The sequence below is a fragment of the Panthera tigris genome, chromosome B1 (assembly GCF_018350195.1).
Source record: "Panthera tigris isolate Pti1 chromosome B1, P.tigris_Pti1_mat1.1, whole genome shotgun sequence".
Classification (NCBI taxonomy): domain Eukaryota; kingdom Metazoa; phylum Chordata; class Mammalia; order Carnivora; family Felidae; genus Panthera; species Panthera tigris.
Window position 1 is genome coordinate 194,408,497 of NC_056663.1, and position 17,020 is coordinate 194,425,516.

The 17,020-nt window shown below is 54.0% G+C and overlaps 1 protein-coding gene across 1 annotated transcript; it reads left to right on the forward strand.

Moving 5' to 3' along the window:
• The first annotated feature begins 10,863 nt into the window (after positions 1 to 10,863).
• NKX3-2 (NK3 homeobox 2) lies at positions 10,864 to 14,320 on the forward strand. The gene is made up of 2 exons (XM_042984919.1): positions 10,864 to 11,370; positions 12,892 to 14,320. Exons 1-2 carry the CDS (start codon positions 10,905 to 10,907, stop codon positions 13,425 to 13,427), a joined length of 1,002 nt encoding a protein of 333 aa, XP_042840853.1. The 5' UTR covers positions 10,864 to 10,904; the 3' UTR covers positions 13,428 to 14,320.
• Positions 14,321 to 17,020: the final 2,700 nt, after the last annotated feature.

Sequence of the window (17,020 nt, forward strand, 5' to 3'; positions counted from 1 at the left end):
TCCCCCCTCAATCCCCGGAACCCTACTTCCTTCCGGCCTGAATCTGGACTGACTGCAGAGTCGTAGCTTAGACAGAAGATACCACTGCTTTGCCTTTGTGTACTTCACTAAGAATCCTTTCTGACCTACAAGAAGCACGTGTCTCCAGCCCAGGTCACCTGCGCTTGTGCAGGGATTTCTCCAAAGCCTCCTCGAGCTTATTCCTTTGACAGTTCCCAGGACAGCTCAGGCCCATCTGTTCATCTGACATTCCATGAAGTCCACGTGCTACCACGACATCCTGTTTTCGCCCTTCCTGTTCCTCGCCACGCTTACTCAGACAGAATGACAGTTCGCTGTAATTCTTTGACATAAATCTCCCCAGTGAGCTTTCTCCCCCACCCTACACCCCTTTCTCTGAAAGCACAGCCTTCTGGCCCTTTCCCTTTCAAAGCCCGGTCCAAAATATCTCATAATGGAAATAAACATCTCCAAGTTGGGCCTCAGAAGATGATTTAACAACAACAAAAGAAACTGAAATATGTTATTTGTGTTAAAAAGCTAGGGGAAGAGCTATGTAACTGAGGATGATGGAGAACTAACCCGTTTACAGAGCAGGCATCCCAATGCAGTGGCCATGCTCTGGATGACCTTGAATAAACCACTTGGCTCCTCTGAGTCTCAGGTTCCTCATCTGTAACTAGAAATTCTGATTCCTGTCCCACCAGTCTCATTGTGTTGTATGAGGATCAAACGAGACCATACACTCAATAAATATTTGCCAAGGGACTATGATGTGCCAGACACCCCCACCCCCCCACCTCCGGGCACTGGGGGTGCGACAGGGAGTCATTTAAAACACTGTGTTTAAGTCACTGAAGGTAAGGGAACTATCGGGACTTCATCAAGATAAAAAGCTTCTGCACAGTAAAGGAAACAATCAACAAAACTAAAAGGCAGCCTATGGCATGGGAGAAGATACTCGCAAATGACACATCCGATAAAGGGTTAGTATCCAAAATCTATAAAGAACTTGTCTAACTCAACACCCAAAACACAAACAACCCAGTAAAGAAATGGGCAGAAGACATGAATATACACACACACACACACACACACACACACACACATGCGTGCGCGCGTGTATATATGAATATTACTCAGCCATCAAAGAGAATGACATTTTGCCATTTGCAATGACATGGATAGAGCTAGAATGAATTATGCTAAGCAAAATAAGCCAGAGAAGGGTAAATTCCACATGATTTCACTCATGTGGAATTTAAGAAACAAACAGATGAACATATGGAAAGTGGGGGGAAGAAGAGGGAAACAAATCACAAGACTCTTAACTGTAGAGAACAAACCCAGATTTGATGGAGGGACATGGGTGGAGGATGGTCTAGATGGGTGATGGGCATTCAGGAGGGCACTTGTTGGGATGAGCACTGGGTGTTGTACGTAAGTGATGAATCACTGAATTCTCCTCCTAAACGCAATATTGCATTGTATGATAACTAAAATTTAAATTTAAAAAAAAGGAAAGGAAAGAAAAACAAACAAACAAACATTGTGTTTATGAGATTCATCCCCGTGGCTGCCTGTGGCTGTAGACTGGTGATTTTCATTGCTGCATAGAATCCTATTCTGGGATTACATCATACGTGATTTATCCATGATATTCTGAATGGGCATTTGAGTGGTTTCCAGGCTTTTGGAAACTAGAACACAAGGCTATGGACATTCTGGCACATGTCTTTGGAGAACGTACCTGCACATTTCTGTTGGGTCAACTCCCTTTCAGTCTTTTTCATTAGGTCAGAGAGAGAGTCTCAGGTTGACACCTGTACGTTGTATTGTCTCTCCAGCACACGACGAGCTGCTCCTGTAAGAGAGCCAACCTCAGGCCCCCAGTCTTCGGCATCCCATTCTACCCAGCTAGTTTACTAATGCTGTTTTTTTGGCATTCCATGTTTTTTCAGATTATACTTGGCAAGAGGTTCCCGGTGCCCCATTTATTTACATACTTATATCCAAATACATGCTCTTTCTACAAAGGTTCTTTTGAAAATAAATCTTTTTCAAGTTTATTTTTTTTAATTTTTTTAAATGTTTATTTTTGAGAGAGAGACAGAGCATGAGTGGGGGAGGGGCAGAGAGAGAGGGAGACACAGAACCCGAAGCAGGCTCCAGGCTGTGAGCTGTCAGCACAGAGCCTGGTACAGGGCTCGAACTCACGAACCGTGAGATCATGACCTGAGCTGAAGTCGGACGCTTGCTGACTGAGCCACCCAGGCGCCCCGTTTCAAGTTTAAAAAGTAGTCATTTAGGGGCACCTGGGTGGCTCAGTCGATTAATCATCTGACTCTTGACTTGGGTTCACGTCATGATCTCACGGTTTGTGAGTTCGAGTCCCCTGATAGGCTCTGCACCTGTAGCATGGAGCCTGCTTGGGATTCTGTCTCCCTCTCTTTGCCCCTCCCCAGCTCTCTCTCTTAAAATAAATAAATAAACCAAAAAAAAAAGAGTTTTTAAAAGTAGTCATTTAAATAAATCTATTAAGCAACTAATGATGACAGGTGGCTACAGATGGTAAAAAAAAAAAATGTGAAAAAGGTATCAAACACTGTAATGTAGGAAACGCTATTCTAAAAAAGCCACACTTTCGAATGAAATATCTTCGTTAATCATCGCTGGGCGGCAATTTGCCCAGATGAGTTGCTCTAATTAAAGACAAAGTGCTCAGGTCAGGTGTCCCAGCAAATCATTCCAAAGCACTGGGTTTCCTCGTTTCCGGGAGGGAAAGGTCACAACAGGTACGGGTGGGAGGGGAGCAGAAGGACTCCGAACTAAAGCAGTACGTGAGCTGAGCTTGGCAGGTGGAGGACAGTATCTTTGAAAAAAAAAAAAAAAAAAAGTACATTTTCCTGCTTCCGTGTTCTTTGCCAACTTTGTGGGTCAGTGGGATCTCCACCATGAGGAATAGGGCAGATGGCGGGTAGGTGGAAGAAACAGGAGCCAAGGTTGGAGGGTTTCGTGGGAACATCACGGCAGACATAAGAAATAAGAAGTATTGGGGGAAATAAGGCCGGAGAGCACCCTCAATGATCAACGCCTCCACCGGACGCCGTCACCCTTGACCTCGGTGTCACTGACAACTTGAGTACCTGTGAAGCCTTGACTAATTTCCCCAATCTGTGACTACGGCTCTTTCCAACTCATATTCCTGATACGCATGCTCCAGCACGCATCTTACTCTTCCAGAACTTCTAAGCCGTCGATCTTAAATCTATCCATCACCTTCCTCGTGTCGTCATTTTGCCCTGATCCAGCTTCGACTCCTTGGCTCCGAGCCTGAAATCCCCAGCTGTCTTGTTCTCTGTTCACGGCCCCGCCACACCCCAACCTCGGGAAGCCCAGCTGTTTACCAGTCTACCTGTTTGGTTTTTTTCTTTTCATTCTTTGGCTTTTGGGTTTGTTTTGTTTTGTTTTGTTTTACCCAGAGCCGGGGAATGTAGCTGGACAGAAGGACACATCTGTGCTAACCGGTCACACTTTCGGTGTAGGCATGTGAGTCTCAAAAGACTCCCTCAATCCTGCCCAGCTGTTCTACCTTACCCTGGAATCTTCCTTCCCCGTTGTCCAAAATGACTATTTCTCACCTCCTCTCCCCTGCTCATACTCAGCCTCTCTCTCTCTCAAAAATAAATAAACATTAAAAAAATGAAGGAAAAAAACAAAACAAAACCAACCACTTCAATAATGGGCAAAGGACGAGAACAGACCGTCTCCAAAGAAGATACTCAGACGGCTAATAAGCATATGAAAACAAGCTCAATGTCCCTAATCACTGGGGAAATGAGAATCAAAACCCCAGTGAAATGCCACTTCTTGCCCATTAGCATGGCTACTAGCAAAAACAACACAATAAGAAATAAAAGTGTCGCCAACAATGTGAAGAAACTGGAACTGTGGCCACTGTGCGTGGGAATGTAAAATGGTGCGGCCATTATGGAAAACAGCATTGGGATTCCTCAAAAAATTAAACACAAGTTACCGTATGATCCAGCAACTTTATTTCTGGGTGTATACCCAAAAGAACTGAAACCAGGGTCTTGAAGAGATGTTTGTAAGCCCATGTTTATATCAGCAGTATTCACAATGGTGCCAATGTATGGATGCAACCCAAGTGTCCACTGAGGGATGAAGGAATTGTTTAATATGGGGTATATATGCATACAATGGGGTATTATTCAGTCTTAACAAAGAAAAGAAATTTTGACATATGCTACAACATGGATGAAACATGAGGCCATTATGCTAATGAAATAAGCCAGTGAAATATGCTAGTGAAATAAGCCAGTCGCCAAAGGACAAGTAGTGAAGGATTCCGTTTACAGGAAGAAATTAACGCAGTCAAATGCGTAGAGACAGAAAGCAGAATGGAGGCTACCGAGGAATGGGAGCTTGTTTCACGGGTTCAGTTCAAGGAGCTTCAGTTCTGCAAGAAGAATGCATTCTGCAGATGGGTGGGGGTCATGGTCCCATGGCAACGTAAATGTACGGAAATGCCACTGAGCTGCAAACTTCAAAACGGTTAAGGTGGTAAATTGTCTGTTATAATCATTTTACCATGACTTTTTAAAAGAAATCAGTAAAAGGAACATACTCCTGTGGTACTTGGCTGGTTCAGTCAGTGGAGCAGGTGACTCTAGATCTTGGGGTCGTAAGTTCGAGCCCCACATTGGATGTAGAGGTTACTTAAAAATAAAACCTATTAAAAAACATACTACCAGAACAGATGCCAAATCTGGCTTTTCCCTCCATCTCTTCTTCTATCTCTACCACCGCCTAAGGGACTCACTAGCTTCTAGCTGGTCTCCCCAATTCTCCATTCGCCACCGCCTGAGTCTTTTGGTTGCAGAACAGCCAGATGCAACTCATATTCAGTTAGCTCTGGGCCTCCAATCTTCCTGTGGCTTCCAATCATGCTTAGAATAAAGGTCACCCCCTTGACTGTGGCTTATAAAGTTCTGTGCTGTCTGGTCTCTGACCACTCTGCCCCTCCCCCCTCACTCTGGCCACGGGAGTGTTGTGTCTGAGCCTTGAGCTCACCGACTCTCCCCACCACGTGCCCTGGGCACTAGTTTTTCCCTCTAAAAATCTCTTCCTCCATATCTCTTTCGGCTTCGAATCTCACGCCCAATGACTGAGCTGAAGTCGGATGCCCAACCAACTGAGCCACCCAGGCGGCCCCGAAGATTTTGTATTTTTTAATTTTTTAAACATTTATTTATTTTTTGAGAGACACAGATAGAGCATGAGCAGGAAGGGGCAGAGAAAGAGGGAGACACAGAATCCGAAGCAGGATCCAGGCTCCAGCTGTCAGCACAGAGCCCAACGCGGGGCTCGAACCCACGAACCGTGAGATCGTGGACCTGAGCCGAAGTTGGATGCTTAACCGACCGAGCCACCCCGGCGGCCCAGAAGACTTTGTATTTTACAAGCATCTCAGACTCGACCAAGCAGCAGCACATAACATCTTCCTCTTTATCTACTCAAACCTGCTCCTGTGACTTAACCTCCCCACTCCTCAGATTATCACCATCATCATCCACCGCCCAACCGACAACCCAAATGAGAAAATACAACCTGAGGGACAAGATGGGTTCGTTTTAATGCCTGAACTTTCCGATGTTTAGGGCGAAATATCCCCAATTAGTGTCCTGAAGAAATTGGTTCCCGAAGAAACAGAAAAACCTTCCTACCGCACCATTTAAACACATTGAGAGCGTGCGCTCTATATGACCATCCATCAGGAGCCTGGAGCCAGCACTCTGGAGAGGCAGCCCGCGGAGCCAGCACAGAGGATGGAGGGGCTGTTAGGCCAGGAGGTGTCTGGGCTCTCCCCACTGCAACCACTTCGATTCTGAAACTGGTCCGTGTGCGTCCCTCCAGGCTCCAATCTTCCCCTGGCCTGGAGTGGGAAAGTCTCCAGTGGGGGGTCCCGAACGCGTCTGCGTGAGTTTTTAAAATGGAACACCCCCGCTACTACATCACGGACAACGTGAGGCTCTGGAAACAGAAAACTAGGAGCAAAGACATCCCGTTTTGTGAAGCCAACATTTTCTTCCTGCCTAAGCTGCTTATCCCGGCTCGTCTCTACACGGGTACGCCACACATCCCTCAGGGGCGCCCGCTAGGTGGCGCCCGTCCTCCACTGTACCCGGGCGGGTTCGGGAGTCCGCCCAGGGCTTTTTCAACAGGAGAGGTGATCTCCTGTCCTGACTTTTTACAGGTAGGAAAACGAAGTTCCAAAGTGTCTTTCGTGAGGTCGTATCACTGCATCCCAGAGCCGCGAGCAAACACAGGTCCCCCTTTTTCTGAACCCAACCAACTTCCATCACCTGGCTGTCTCCCTCTACGCACGGTTTAGTTTGTTGATTATAATGATAATGCTGTGTTTCTTTCTTTGTATACAACAAGGTTTAGGTTCAGATGTGCAGGCCTTAGCGTCCTTTATTTCCAAATGCCCGGAACAGAAAAAATCGTTAGACTTGCCTGCCTGGATTCTTTCTTTGATTTCCTGAAGTTCTGAGCTCCTTTTCTGATGAATGAGTAGCATAGAAATGCGTAGGGAAGGCCATGGAAAACGTTTAATGAGAATAAATGTGAAGGTTTGAGAAGACAACGGTTAGAGTAGAAAACCCAACCAGATTGGCTTTTGACAACGTCAGAACTGAATCCTGATTTCGCCACTTTTAAACCCCGTCTCAGTTTACTGACCTATAAAATGGGGATAATAATGTTTTCTACTAACCACACCCCCAGGGCTGTGTAGGTTAAATAACACAATAGGCCATGGCTGCTGGTACACGTTGGTAAACAACACTTGTTTAAATGTAAAACTCCCTTGGTCCACAGTAAAGCTGCTGTCTTCAGACTGATACATCCGGGCCACGTTTGTGAAAAGCCCTGACGCGGGAGGCCAGGAGCTGAGGTCTGCTGGCAGGAAAGCGGCATAGAGCTTGGAGCTTTGGGTGCTGCGGGTGCTTCAAGTGCCCTCAGAAGCCTGGGGGAGGTGGAGGTGGACAAGTGCGGGTGGAGACAGGAGGTCAGTCCCCGGCGCAGCCTCTACCTAGACCTGGCTCCGCGGGCCTCCGCGCTTCCCCCCTCCCGCCTGCTCACCAGTTCGCGCCGTTCCGCAGCGGCCTCGTAGGGCACCAGATACAAGCCCTCGTTTTAAAGGATTGGAAACCTTGGCCTAGAGAAAGCAGGTGACTTCAGTCAAGGTCATCGGCGTCTGAGGGCCGAGTCCCGCGTGGCCTCCCACTCCCTCGGGCCACTCCGGGCACAGAAGGCGGTCTCTTCCCCCGGAAACCGAGGCCGGCCAAGGGCGCAGGTGGAGGGCGGCAGGGGCGCGCCCCCGGTGGCCCCGCGGGAAAATGCCGGCGGACTCAGGTCCGGGGGAGCGCCGGGACGTGCGCGTCAGCTTTCGGTGCGCGCGGGAGAGCCGGGTCCCCCCTCCCCGGCCCCCACGTCTCCCGCACCCCCCTCCCACCCTGCGCCCGCGGCCCGCACAGGCTTCGCCGCCCAGCAGCGCTGCGGAGCAGTGCAGTGCCCGGGGCGGGAGGGCGCAGCGGGGCAGGGGGCGCGCAAGAACCCAACTGCGGAGGAGGGAGCGGAGAGCGGGGTGGGAGGGGGGAAGAAGGAGGGGAGGACTAGGAGAGAGCCGGGCGAGGGGCCGGGGAGGAAGGCTCGGGCGCGGAGATCCCCGGCCGCCTCCTCGAAGGCTGGCCGGCTGCCGGGGCTCCCGGCTCCGCCGATCCGCGGGGCCGGCCCAGGCCAGAGCGCGGCGCCGACGGAAGGTCAGGCGCGGTCAGGCAGCCGCGGGGTTCCAGGAGCTCGCGGCGGCGCCCGGGACCCACCGCCCTCCGAGCTCCGGAAGCGGGGCCCTGCGCCCGCGCGGCCGCGCCCGTTCCCCGCCGACCCGCGGCCCTTGCGCGCGCTGACCTGCGGAGCCGTGGCCACACGCCCCCACTCACCGGCCTGGACTCTGCACGTATCCCGGGCAACCTCTGCCTACTGCTACGTCTGCTCACCGTCCCCCAAAGCCTTTTCACCCGCCTGCCAACGCCTTACCAGGAGCAGCTTCTAGTTGTAGCTCGAGACCGGTGTACTTTTACCCACCTCCCGGCCCAGCCTGCAGCCACTCACCAGACCTTCGGGTCCTCAGCCGCCGCAGTTGCCCGGAGGTGACACGAGTCTCTGTCGCTTTCGCCTGCTGAAGTCTCGGAATGCGGCCACTTTCCTGCGCTCCGGGCACGCACGAAAAACGGACAACTCAAAATCACCGAACTGCCTCTTTAACGCCTTGTCAGCCTCTGCCGTAGACTGGCAAAGGGCAGATCCTGCTGTGATTTGGGTTTCTTTAAAAAAAATAAATAAATACGTGTGAGGGGCAAGGAAATAGTAGTTACTATTTTCAAGTAAGTCTTGGTGCAGCCCCCAAACTTACCCTGATACTAGGTCATTCGACCTCCAAAACATCTCGGTTGCCTGTGGGTGCGGAACTCTATTGTTTGTCCACACCAGGTCCTGGCCCCACAAACGCATAGCTGTTCTGGGACGCACAGTTCACACCTGCCCATCTCTCACCTTCTGGGCGACCTGTGTCAATCTCCTCCTGGATGCGCTCCCCAGAGAATAACAGGATGGTGGGGGAGGGAGGTCATTTACAGATTAAATAAAGGTCAGCGGGAGGGAGGAAAGGACACGCTTTCTTTTGAAACCTCACGAGCATTCTGTTCTGTTCCCCTCCCGGCCTGAAGAGCGTCCGTTCCTTACACTGGCCAGATGCTAACACCAAATTCAAGCACCTTTCCCTTAAAAGTGATGTAATCCTAAAGAGCTGTAAAGGGCAATGATCTCTTCAAGTGCGAATTTTTCACCCAAGTACACTAACGGATCTGCACCGCCGTGTGTGGGATGCAACAAAGCATCATGTAGCTGAAGTGCTGGAAAATGTAGACACGGCAAAGCCCTCCCTCCCAAACGTACACCCTGAGCCCGAAAACTATGAATAGTGCATGTATTTCACCCTGCGGTGCGCAACAAGAAACAGCAACAACAGGGGGAAATGTTATTTATTTTAGTGACACCAACAACACCAATCCCAGCCTTTACTAAACTGAACTCACGGTTCTCTAAACATGCTCAGTGGTTCAAGCTGTGTCTCTGGCGTTGTTACACCTTCGGTAAAATGTATGGAAGACAGTAACATATGTCACTTGAGCAAATTTTTTTATTTAGAAATAAATAACGTAAATAAGTAACAAATGTTTTCATGCCACAATATTTGTGTTCCTTAGCTTGGTTCCTTCTGTTATGTAAAACAATCCAGGACTTATCTTTTTAAGAGAATTTCATGTCAAGATCATTGCTACAGTAATTTCTATACAGTCCTTTAAGCAAACACATATCTTTTCTAATCTCATTCAACTCACAAGTAAAAGAATATGTAAAGAACAAATGGAAAGATTTTTTTTTTTCCTCCTCCATCCTGGTGCAAAATGTAACAAGCTCCAATTAAGTTCAGTATTAACCGTCCAGGGAAATGACCGCGCGATTTCCAGACACTCTCCCAAAGATGCCTTCTCATTTCTCGCCTGACTTTAGTACTCTAACTGTACCACCTTTTTTTTTTTTGATTGCTCTACAGTAATCGAATCAAATAAAGTAAGGTGAAGAAGGAAAAACAATATTTCTAATGATTTTAATTAACTGATTATTTCAGCGGAAAGAATTAGCAATGAGGCAGCCACGAAACTGTAACATAGAGGTTTTAAACAAAAGCAGCAGCATTCTGTTCTTCTCTTAGGACCTTCCTAGAGAACGGAAAACTGCGCGCGCGATTTACCGAACTGCGTTATTTTGGATTTCCCCCCTCCCCACACTCCCGCCGCCAGATTTCGACTATTAAATATCGTGATCCCTAAAAGCGCTGGCATAGGCGGATCCTTCCGCAGCGGTAAGACACGTGGTTTCTCGGCCAGAGTGTGTGGGTGGGTGAGCCTCCCAGTCGCCGGAGGATGCTTCGAGGACCGGGGCTTGGGAGGAAAGGGGTTAAGTCAGACCCTGACTTTCTCGGCGCAACGTGCCCAGTTTTGTCTGTTAAAGTCAACGTCGCCCAGCTGGAGCCAGCCAATAGGCGGCCGGGAGGGCCCGGGACGGCCCAGTGAAGGGGCGTGGCGCGAGGCTGTCACTCAGCGGTGAGGAATGACACCCGGGCGGGAGGGGGGGGATACGGCGGAACGCCGGGGAAGGAAAGAGAGAAGAAACAGATAAAACCAGAGCAGGGGGTAAAAAGGTGCCCCGCGCCTCTCGGAATCCAGAGGCCGCCGCCGTCGTCGCCGCCGCCGCTGGGGGTGGGCTCCGGAAGAGCCCGACCAACGGGGAGGGAAAGGACGGGCCAGGAGCGAAATCCTGCAGCCCGGGAAGAGACCGAGGCGCAAAGAAAAAAGTGACTCGGGCCGTGCGCCCCGGAGGCGCCCAGAAGGGGACTGCGGCCGCGGCGGGGGCCCCGCCGATCCGCCCTCCGCATCCTCGGAGGGGGCAGACCCCGGCCCGCCCCTAAGGGCGCGAGGCGATGAGATAATCCAGCTGAGCTGCGAAAGGAGAGCGTCTGGCGCTGGATTGGGGGGGAGGGGGTCTCCGCGCGGGGTGGGCCTCGGAAGTGGGGGTGAGGGTCGGCGCTGATCCCGGGCCAGAGGGGGGCGGGGGCTGCTGGGCCGCGCGGGAGTGGGCTGCAGGGGCCTCGCGCGCCCGGCTCACTCGCGCTGCGGCGGCCCGCGCGCTCCGTCCAGCTCGGAGCTGCCCCGCGCCCCAGCCGCCCGGCCGGCCGGCCGCTCCGGCCCGCGGCGCAGATGGCTGTGCGCGGCGCCAACACCTTGACGCCCTTCTCCATCCAGGCAATCCTCAACAAGAAAGAGGAGCGCGGCGGGCTGCCCGCGCCAGAGGGGCGCCCGGTGCCCGGGGGCACCGCGGTGCCAGTGGCTGAGGCTCCCGCTGTCTGCTGCTGGCGACTCTTCGGGGAGACAGACGCGGGCGCTCTGGGGGGCGCGGAGGACTCTCTGCTGGCGTCGCCGGCGGGGACCAGAACGGCTGCAGGGCGGACCGCGGAGAGCCTGGTTGCTTGGGACTCGGACTCGGCGCTGAGCGAGGAGAACGAGGGCGGGCGGCGCTGTGCGGACGCGCCGGGGGCCAGCGGGGCCGGCCGCGCAGCGGGGACGCTGGGCCTCGGCCAGCCGGTCTGCGAGCTGCCCGCCGCCAAGGACCTGGAGGAGGAAGCCGCAGGCCGGAGCGACAGCGAGATGTCGGCCAGCGTCTCAGGTCTGCCTGGGCTTCGCGGGGAAGGGGGCCGGGCCGGGCGTAGTGGGGGTGGAGGGGTCGGGAGAGGAGGGCAAACACGCCGAGTGGGGTGGGCCTGCTGTGTGCACCCTGCGCTCTGGGGCCCCGTGGCTGGTCGGGGACCGAAGCTATTGGCGCTGGCGCGGACTGCTCTGATCCTCCGGGAACTGAGCCCGAGAGAGAACCGAGAAACTCCCCAGGGCTCTGCGTCCTGCGGTGAGGCCTGAGAGGTCCAGGGACAAATGTGCCCTAGCCTGGGCTAGGAAAAAAACGCCGCGCCCTGGCTTTAAGTGCGTCGCCAGTGCTTCGGCCGCGTCTGGGTCCAGATCCCCCGAATCAGCAGCAGGGAAGAGCCGGGGCCCAGAGACCTCGGGTAGCCAGTGCCCTGGCCCCTGGCCCATAAAGCAGAAACGCCCAGGGCCCGGCCCTCAGCTCAAGGATAGGTGGTGAGGGCGACTCCTAAGTGGTACCGAGGTCGTCCATCCACCCAGCCTGGGTTTTGGGGGGTGGGGGGGCTTATTTACCTCTCCCAGACCCCAGGGTCAGGAGAGCTGGGAAGGGCGGAGGAGCGAAGACCTTGGCCACAAACCCTGCAGCTAGCTGAAGACAGAAGGGCTTGGTGTGGGTCACCCCAAAGGTAGCAGGGAGAGGGACAGCCTCAGCTAGGGCTGGCAGGTCATTTGGTCGGAAAGACCCCCGTTCCTATCCCTGTCGGCCGGACGCCGCTGTAGGCCTCACGCTGGCTCCAAGTAAATAGTGTTTGCCAGAGGCCGGAGCTCTGGACCTCTCTGCTAGGGGGCTGTGTGGGGATCCAGGAGGAAGCTGAGGAGCTGGCGTCGGATTGGGGTTCAGGGACCCCAAGCGGGGGCACCTCCCTCTCTTCACCCTCGGTCCCTAGCCCTCCCCTCATTTGCCTGCAATAAGAGAGACAGAGAGAAGCCCACTAAGGCTTTGGAGCAGCCTGTTGCCACGGCCGCCGCAGAATTCCGGGTGCTTGGGGGTAGGTGGGTGGGTGGGTTAGGTCCCGAATACTTCTGTCCCGGGGATTCGGGCCCCCACCATCCCCTTGTGTGCAGTGGACGCCTGTGTGCTGAGACTGTGTGTGTAAGCGTGAGTGCGGGGAGGCCGGGGAACCCAGGGAGGGGAGTAGTCTAGAACCCTAGGGCTCAGCGCCGAGAACGGAGGAGGTGCTCAGACCCCAGTGCCCCACGATCCCGAGGGGAGCCTGGGGCCCAGAGAAGGCAAGGAGCTGGATGTCGGCCACGCAGCGTGGATGAGGCGGCTGAGTCCGTTTCCCTCGCAGGACAGGCCTAAATGCGAGAAACTATGGGACAGGGTTCCGAGACTGATTGCCGGGGACCCGCGGCTTACACACCCTCCCCGAGCGTTCTTCGGGGATCAAAGTGTACTTCCGTACCCTACCCCACCCCCACGGTCGAGGCCCGACCTCGCTTCTCTGCGGCGCTGACGGTCTGTTGTTTCTGTTCCCCCTGGGATCCGCAGGCGACCGCAGCCCGAGGGCCGAGGACGACGCTGTGGGCCCCGGAAGCGCACGCGTCCCGGCGCTGTGCGGCCGAGGCGGCGGCGGCGGTGGCGGCGGACCGGCGGGCGGCGCGGAGGAGGAGGAGGAGCCCGCGGCGCCCAAGCCGCGCAAGAAACGCTCGCGGGCCGCCTTCTCCCACGCGCAGGTCTTCGAGCTGGAGCGCCGCTTCAACCACCAGCGCTACCTGTCCGGGCCGGAGCGCGCCGACCTGGCCGCGTCGCTGAAGCTCACCGAGACGCAAGTGAAGATCTGGTTCCAGAACCGTCGCTACAAGACCAAGCGCCGGCAGATGGCCGCCGACCTGCTGGCGTCAGCGCCCGCCGCCAAGAAGGTGGCGGTGAAAGTGCTCGTACGCGACGACCAGAGACAGTACTTGCCCGGCGAGGTGCTGCGGCCACCCTCGCTGCTGCCGCTGCAGCCCTCCTACTATTACCCTTACTACTGCCTCCCCGGCTGGGCACTCTCCACGTGTGCAGCCGCCGCGGGCACCCAGTGAGCCGGCCTGGGGCGAGGCAGCAAATGATCCCTGCGCCCCGGTTCCGGACGGCCGCGGACGGCTGTGCAGGTTGTGCTCTGCACAGGGGCGCCCCGCGGAGGGGGCAAGTGGAGGATGAAATCCAGCCTGGGCTCAGACTTCCAGGAGTGCGCCCTGGCAGCGGCACTGAGTCTGTCCAGAGAGGGCGCCTTTTTCTAATTCGAACAGAGGCACCCTATGGCCAAGGGGCCTTGCTCCCCTGTCGCCCGCCTGGAAGCTCTGGGACGTTATTTATTATCACAACAAAGTTGGATGTGGATTGTACCTGCCAGGAGACCACGTTTCCCTGGAGCGGAAAGAACTCCTGGAGATCACTTAGCCTGAATCCCCAGAATTTCAGGCTAGCCGGGAGCTTCGTGCGCTAGGCCACAATAGTTCATGGTATCCATGCTACCAATCTATGTGTATCGACGTATCTATTTTTTTTTGGAAATTGCATTTGTATCAAAGAGGTGCGGAACCCTGGCAGCCCCAAGGAGCCCCAAGCCATGGGGCTGATTTGAACCGTGAAAGGTTTGGTTTTCCTGCCCTCTGCCCCACCCCTCCCCATGTCAGAGCTCGGGTGGGGATGCCCTATTGGGTGCTGAATGTAAAGACGGGAGCCTCTGAACACAGAGCAGGGCATAGATCCCCCCCGGAATCTTTCCCCTGCGAAGTCCAGGGCCGCCACCAACTGGGGAGCTTCCTGGGAACCCCAAACCAGGAGACAGCAAACCCAGCAGCCCTTCACAGAAACTTTCCTGTATTTCTTTTTATTTTTTTAAAGGAGGTTAAAACTTGTAGCACTTTTCAGTTGTTTGTATTCAAATAACGGTTATTTTTGTATTCAATGTGAATATCCCTGACCAGCCTTTCCATGGCATCCCTCGCTGTTCAGCCACCTGGCCCTCTGTCCCTACCGACCATCCTCCGAGATTCTTGCATTCTGACCCAGGATTCTGTCATCCCTCTCCCTGCCCCGAAGACAGATGATCCTGTCAACCTCGTCGCTTTTTGCCTCCTTAACGGCACTGTGCACTCATCTAGAATATTAACTTTAAAAAGATTTGTGAAGTTTGGAAGCTCTATTCGCTTTATCTTTTTTTCCTTTAATTTATAAACTTTTAGTTTAACATGCCCTCTTGGACGCCGTGTTTTCTCTGAGCCTCTCTCCGTCTGGCTTTGGGGAATCCAGTACCGTGAAAATGTCTGGGGCTCATTTTCCCAACCACTTTTCGGTCCTGGACCAAGAATGCCTCTCCCCTCGAGGAAGCGGCCGTATTTCCAGCCCCTCAGAAAGTGCTTAAACCCATGTAGTTCAGGGAATGGCGATTTAGGAGATTTTGCAGAAGTCACAGATGAATCCCACTAAATCGGGAGCAAATGCCTAGGATTCCCTTTTATTATTATTTTTTTTCCGTGGGACTGGTTTCTGAGTCTGGAAATCGTTCATAACTGAACCTGCACCCAGCTTCAACCCCCTCCTAACCTGCTGACTTCTGCACCTGCCCATGTCCTCTCTGCTTTTGACTTTCCGAGCGTTTCTGTAAGTAACCCTGTCTTCATTTCGTTTGGAGAATAGGCTAGCAAGAAGCTGAAATTCTAAAGCGACTGGGGGCAAACAAGGCTATAATGAGGGGACCCCCCGGGAGTGCCAACTGAGCTTTGACCCAGGCAGGGTGAAAATGGCCCTCTACCTTGTTCCAGAGCGATTCCACTCTCTCTGTGACACGGTGTCATCTGATCCACACAGAAGCCTAAGGCGGAAGCAGAGAATGAGTGGGGAGAGGGTTATTTATTATTTACCTTTTACAGATGAACACAACCCTTCCCCCCCCTCCCCCAGGCCCCGTTCAGACTCCCCAGGCTGTCAAGGACTGGCCAGAGCAAAATGCTCACCGCTGCATGCCCCTCCCGCCAGGTCCACGTCGAGCAAGGAAGAGTTAATGCCACATAGGAGGCTCTGAGGCCTTGGGGCCTCCGGCCGGCCGCCGGAGCGGGGAAACGCCAAACCCAGGCCCCAGCTACTTTCAATTTTACCAGGCGCGGAAAGGCCGATCCGCCCTCCTCCCAGGCCGTGACCTTTTCCAGCCTCAAGACCCCTAGGCCTTTGTAGCCCAAAGTCCTTGGCCAGGGGTCTGCAGGCCGCTCGGCCCAGCAGGCAGCGGGGTGGACAGTCGCGACTTGGGCTTTACCAAACCGATTCCTGTTTGTGGACACAGCAAACCGCAAAGGGAAAGGCACAGGCCCTCGGGATATGCACACCCTTGTCCCCGAGTCCAACTACCTTCTAAGTGGTTCCTGCAATCATTTTGTTCCTTTTTGGCATGTTTAAAAATTCCATTTTAACCTCATAATTAATCATGAATGCATTTTCCTTGTAGAAAGAAAATTTTTGATAATGCCAGAGTCTCTGCCCTTCCTCTCCGCAGAGATCGCCACAACGAGAGGTTTCCCCGGCGGGGGTGGGGTGGGTGGAGAGGGTCGATTACTTCCCTCTGGGAAAATGTCAGATACTTGTGACTGGGGCCCAGGGGGGGTAAGTTTGTCTTCCACCCTTGCAGCTCTGGAGTTGACAGGACTGGGGATTTTCTTTCGAGTAGGCCCCAGCGGCGCCTGCTCCCTTCGTGTCCCCTCTCCGCTCCCCGCCTGGGCCAGTGCCGCCGGGCTGGCTCCAGACGCCTGGGGAAAATGACCCAAACGAATTCAGTTTGCCCCGGGTTGTGGCAGTTTCCCTCTGACCTCCCCCGCGGCTGGCCCTGCCACCAGCGCCCTGTGATCTGATTCGTGGAGTCGGAGTCAGCCTGCGAGTCCAGCCGGGCTTGGGGAGGTTTCCCAACGCACTTGGGAGACCCAAGACCGGCATCTTTACCTGGGCCCCTGGCCGCGGACGCGGGACCTGTTGGAAACAGGCGGTATTACTTTCTGTTTCCTTTTCCTTCTCCACTCCCACCCCCACCTTAAAAAAAAAAAAATGGGAGAAACAGTCAGTCCTGCTCCCTGTCCACCTTGACGGAGGGGACCTTAGTCCACTCACTCTCCGCGCCCCTGGCGTGCCCTGTTCTCTGTCGGTTTCCTTGGGGCCTGATTTCCCAGAGGAGCTGCAGCTGAGCCCAATGTTGTGTGGGGGGGGTACCTTTTCGTCTTTCTCAATCCTTTGGGGCCCGTAGTGAATCTCAGCGCTGGCCTTCGGTATAGTTGGGGACGACGTGCACACTTACAGGGGTAAACTATAGCAGGAGAAATGCCTGGGAAGGGGGGCGAACAGCTGTACCTGCACTGAAATCGGCCCCAAGGATTCAGGCTCAGCCCACGATGATTCTTGGGCTCTGGGCAGCAAATTTGGGATGACAGGCTATCAAATGTCTCGTGTGTGTGTGTGTGTGTGTGTGTGTGTGTGTGTGTGTTTAACTCCAACCCCTGGCCTGTTGGCCTTGGCTCTCCCAACCTTCCTCTAACTCCAAGCAACTAGGTTTGAGGGGCTCACTGACGCGAGGGCGTATCTCGGTAGAGCTGGGCCAAACCGGGGAGCTTAGGAATGAGTTCCATTTCAGAAAATAAATGGCTTCCGGGCC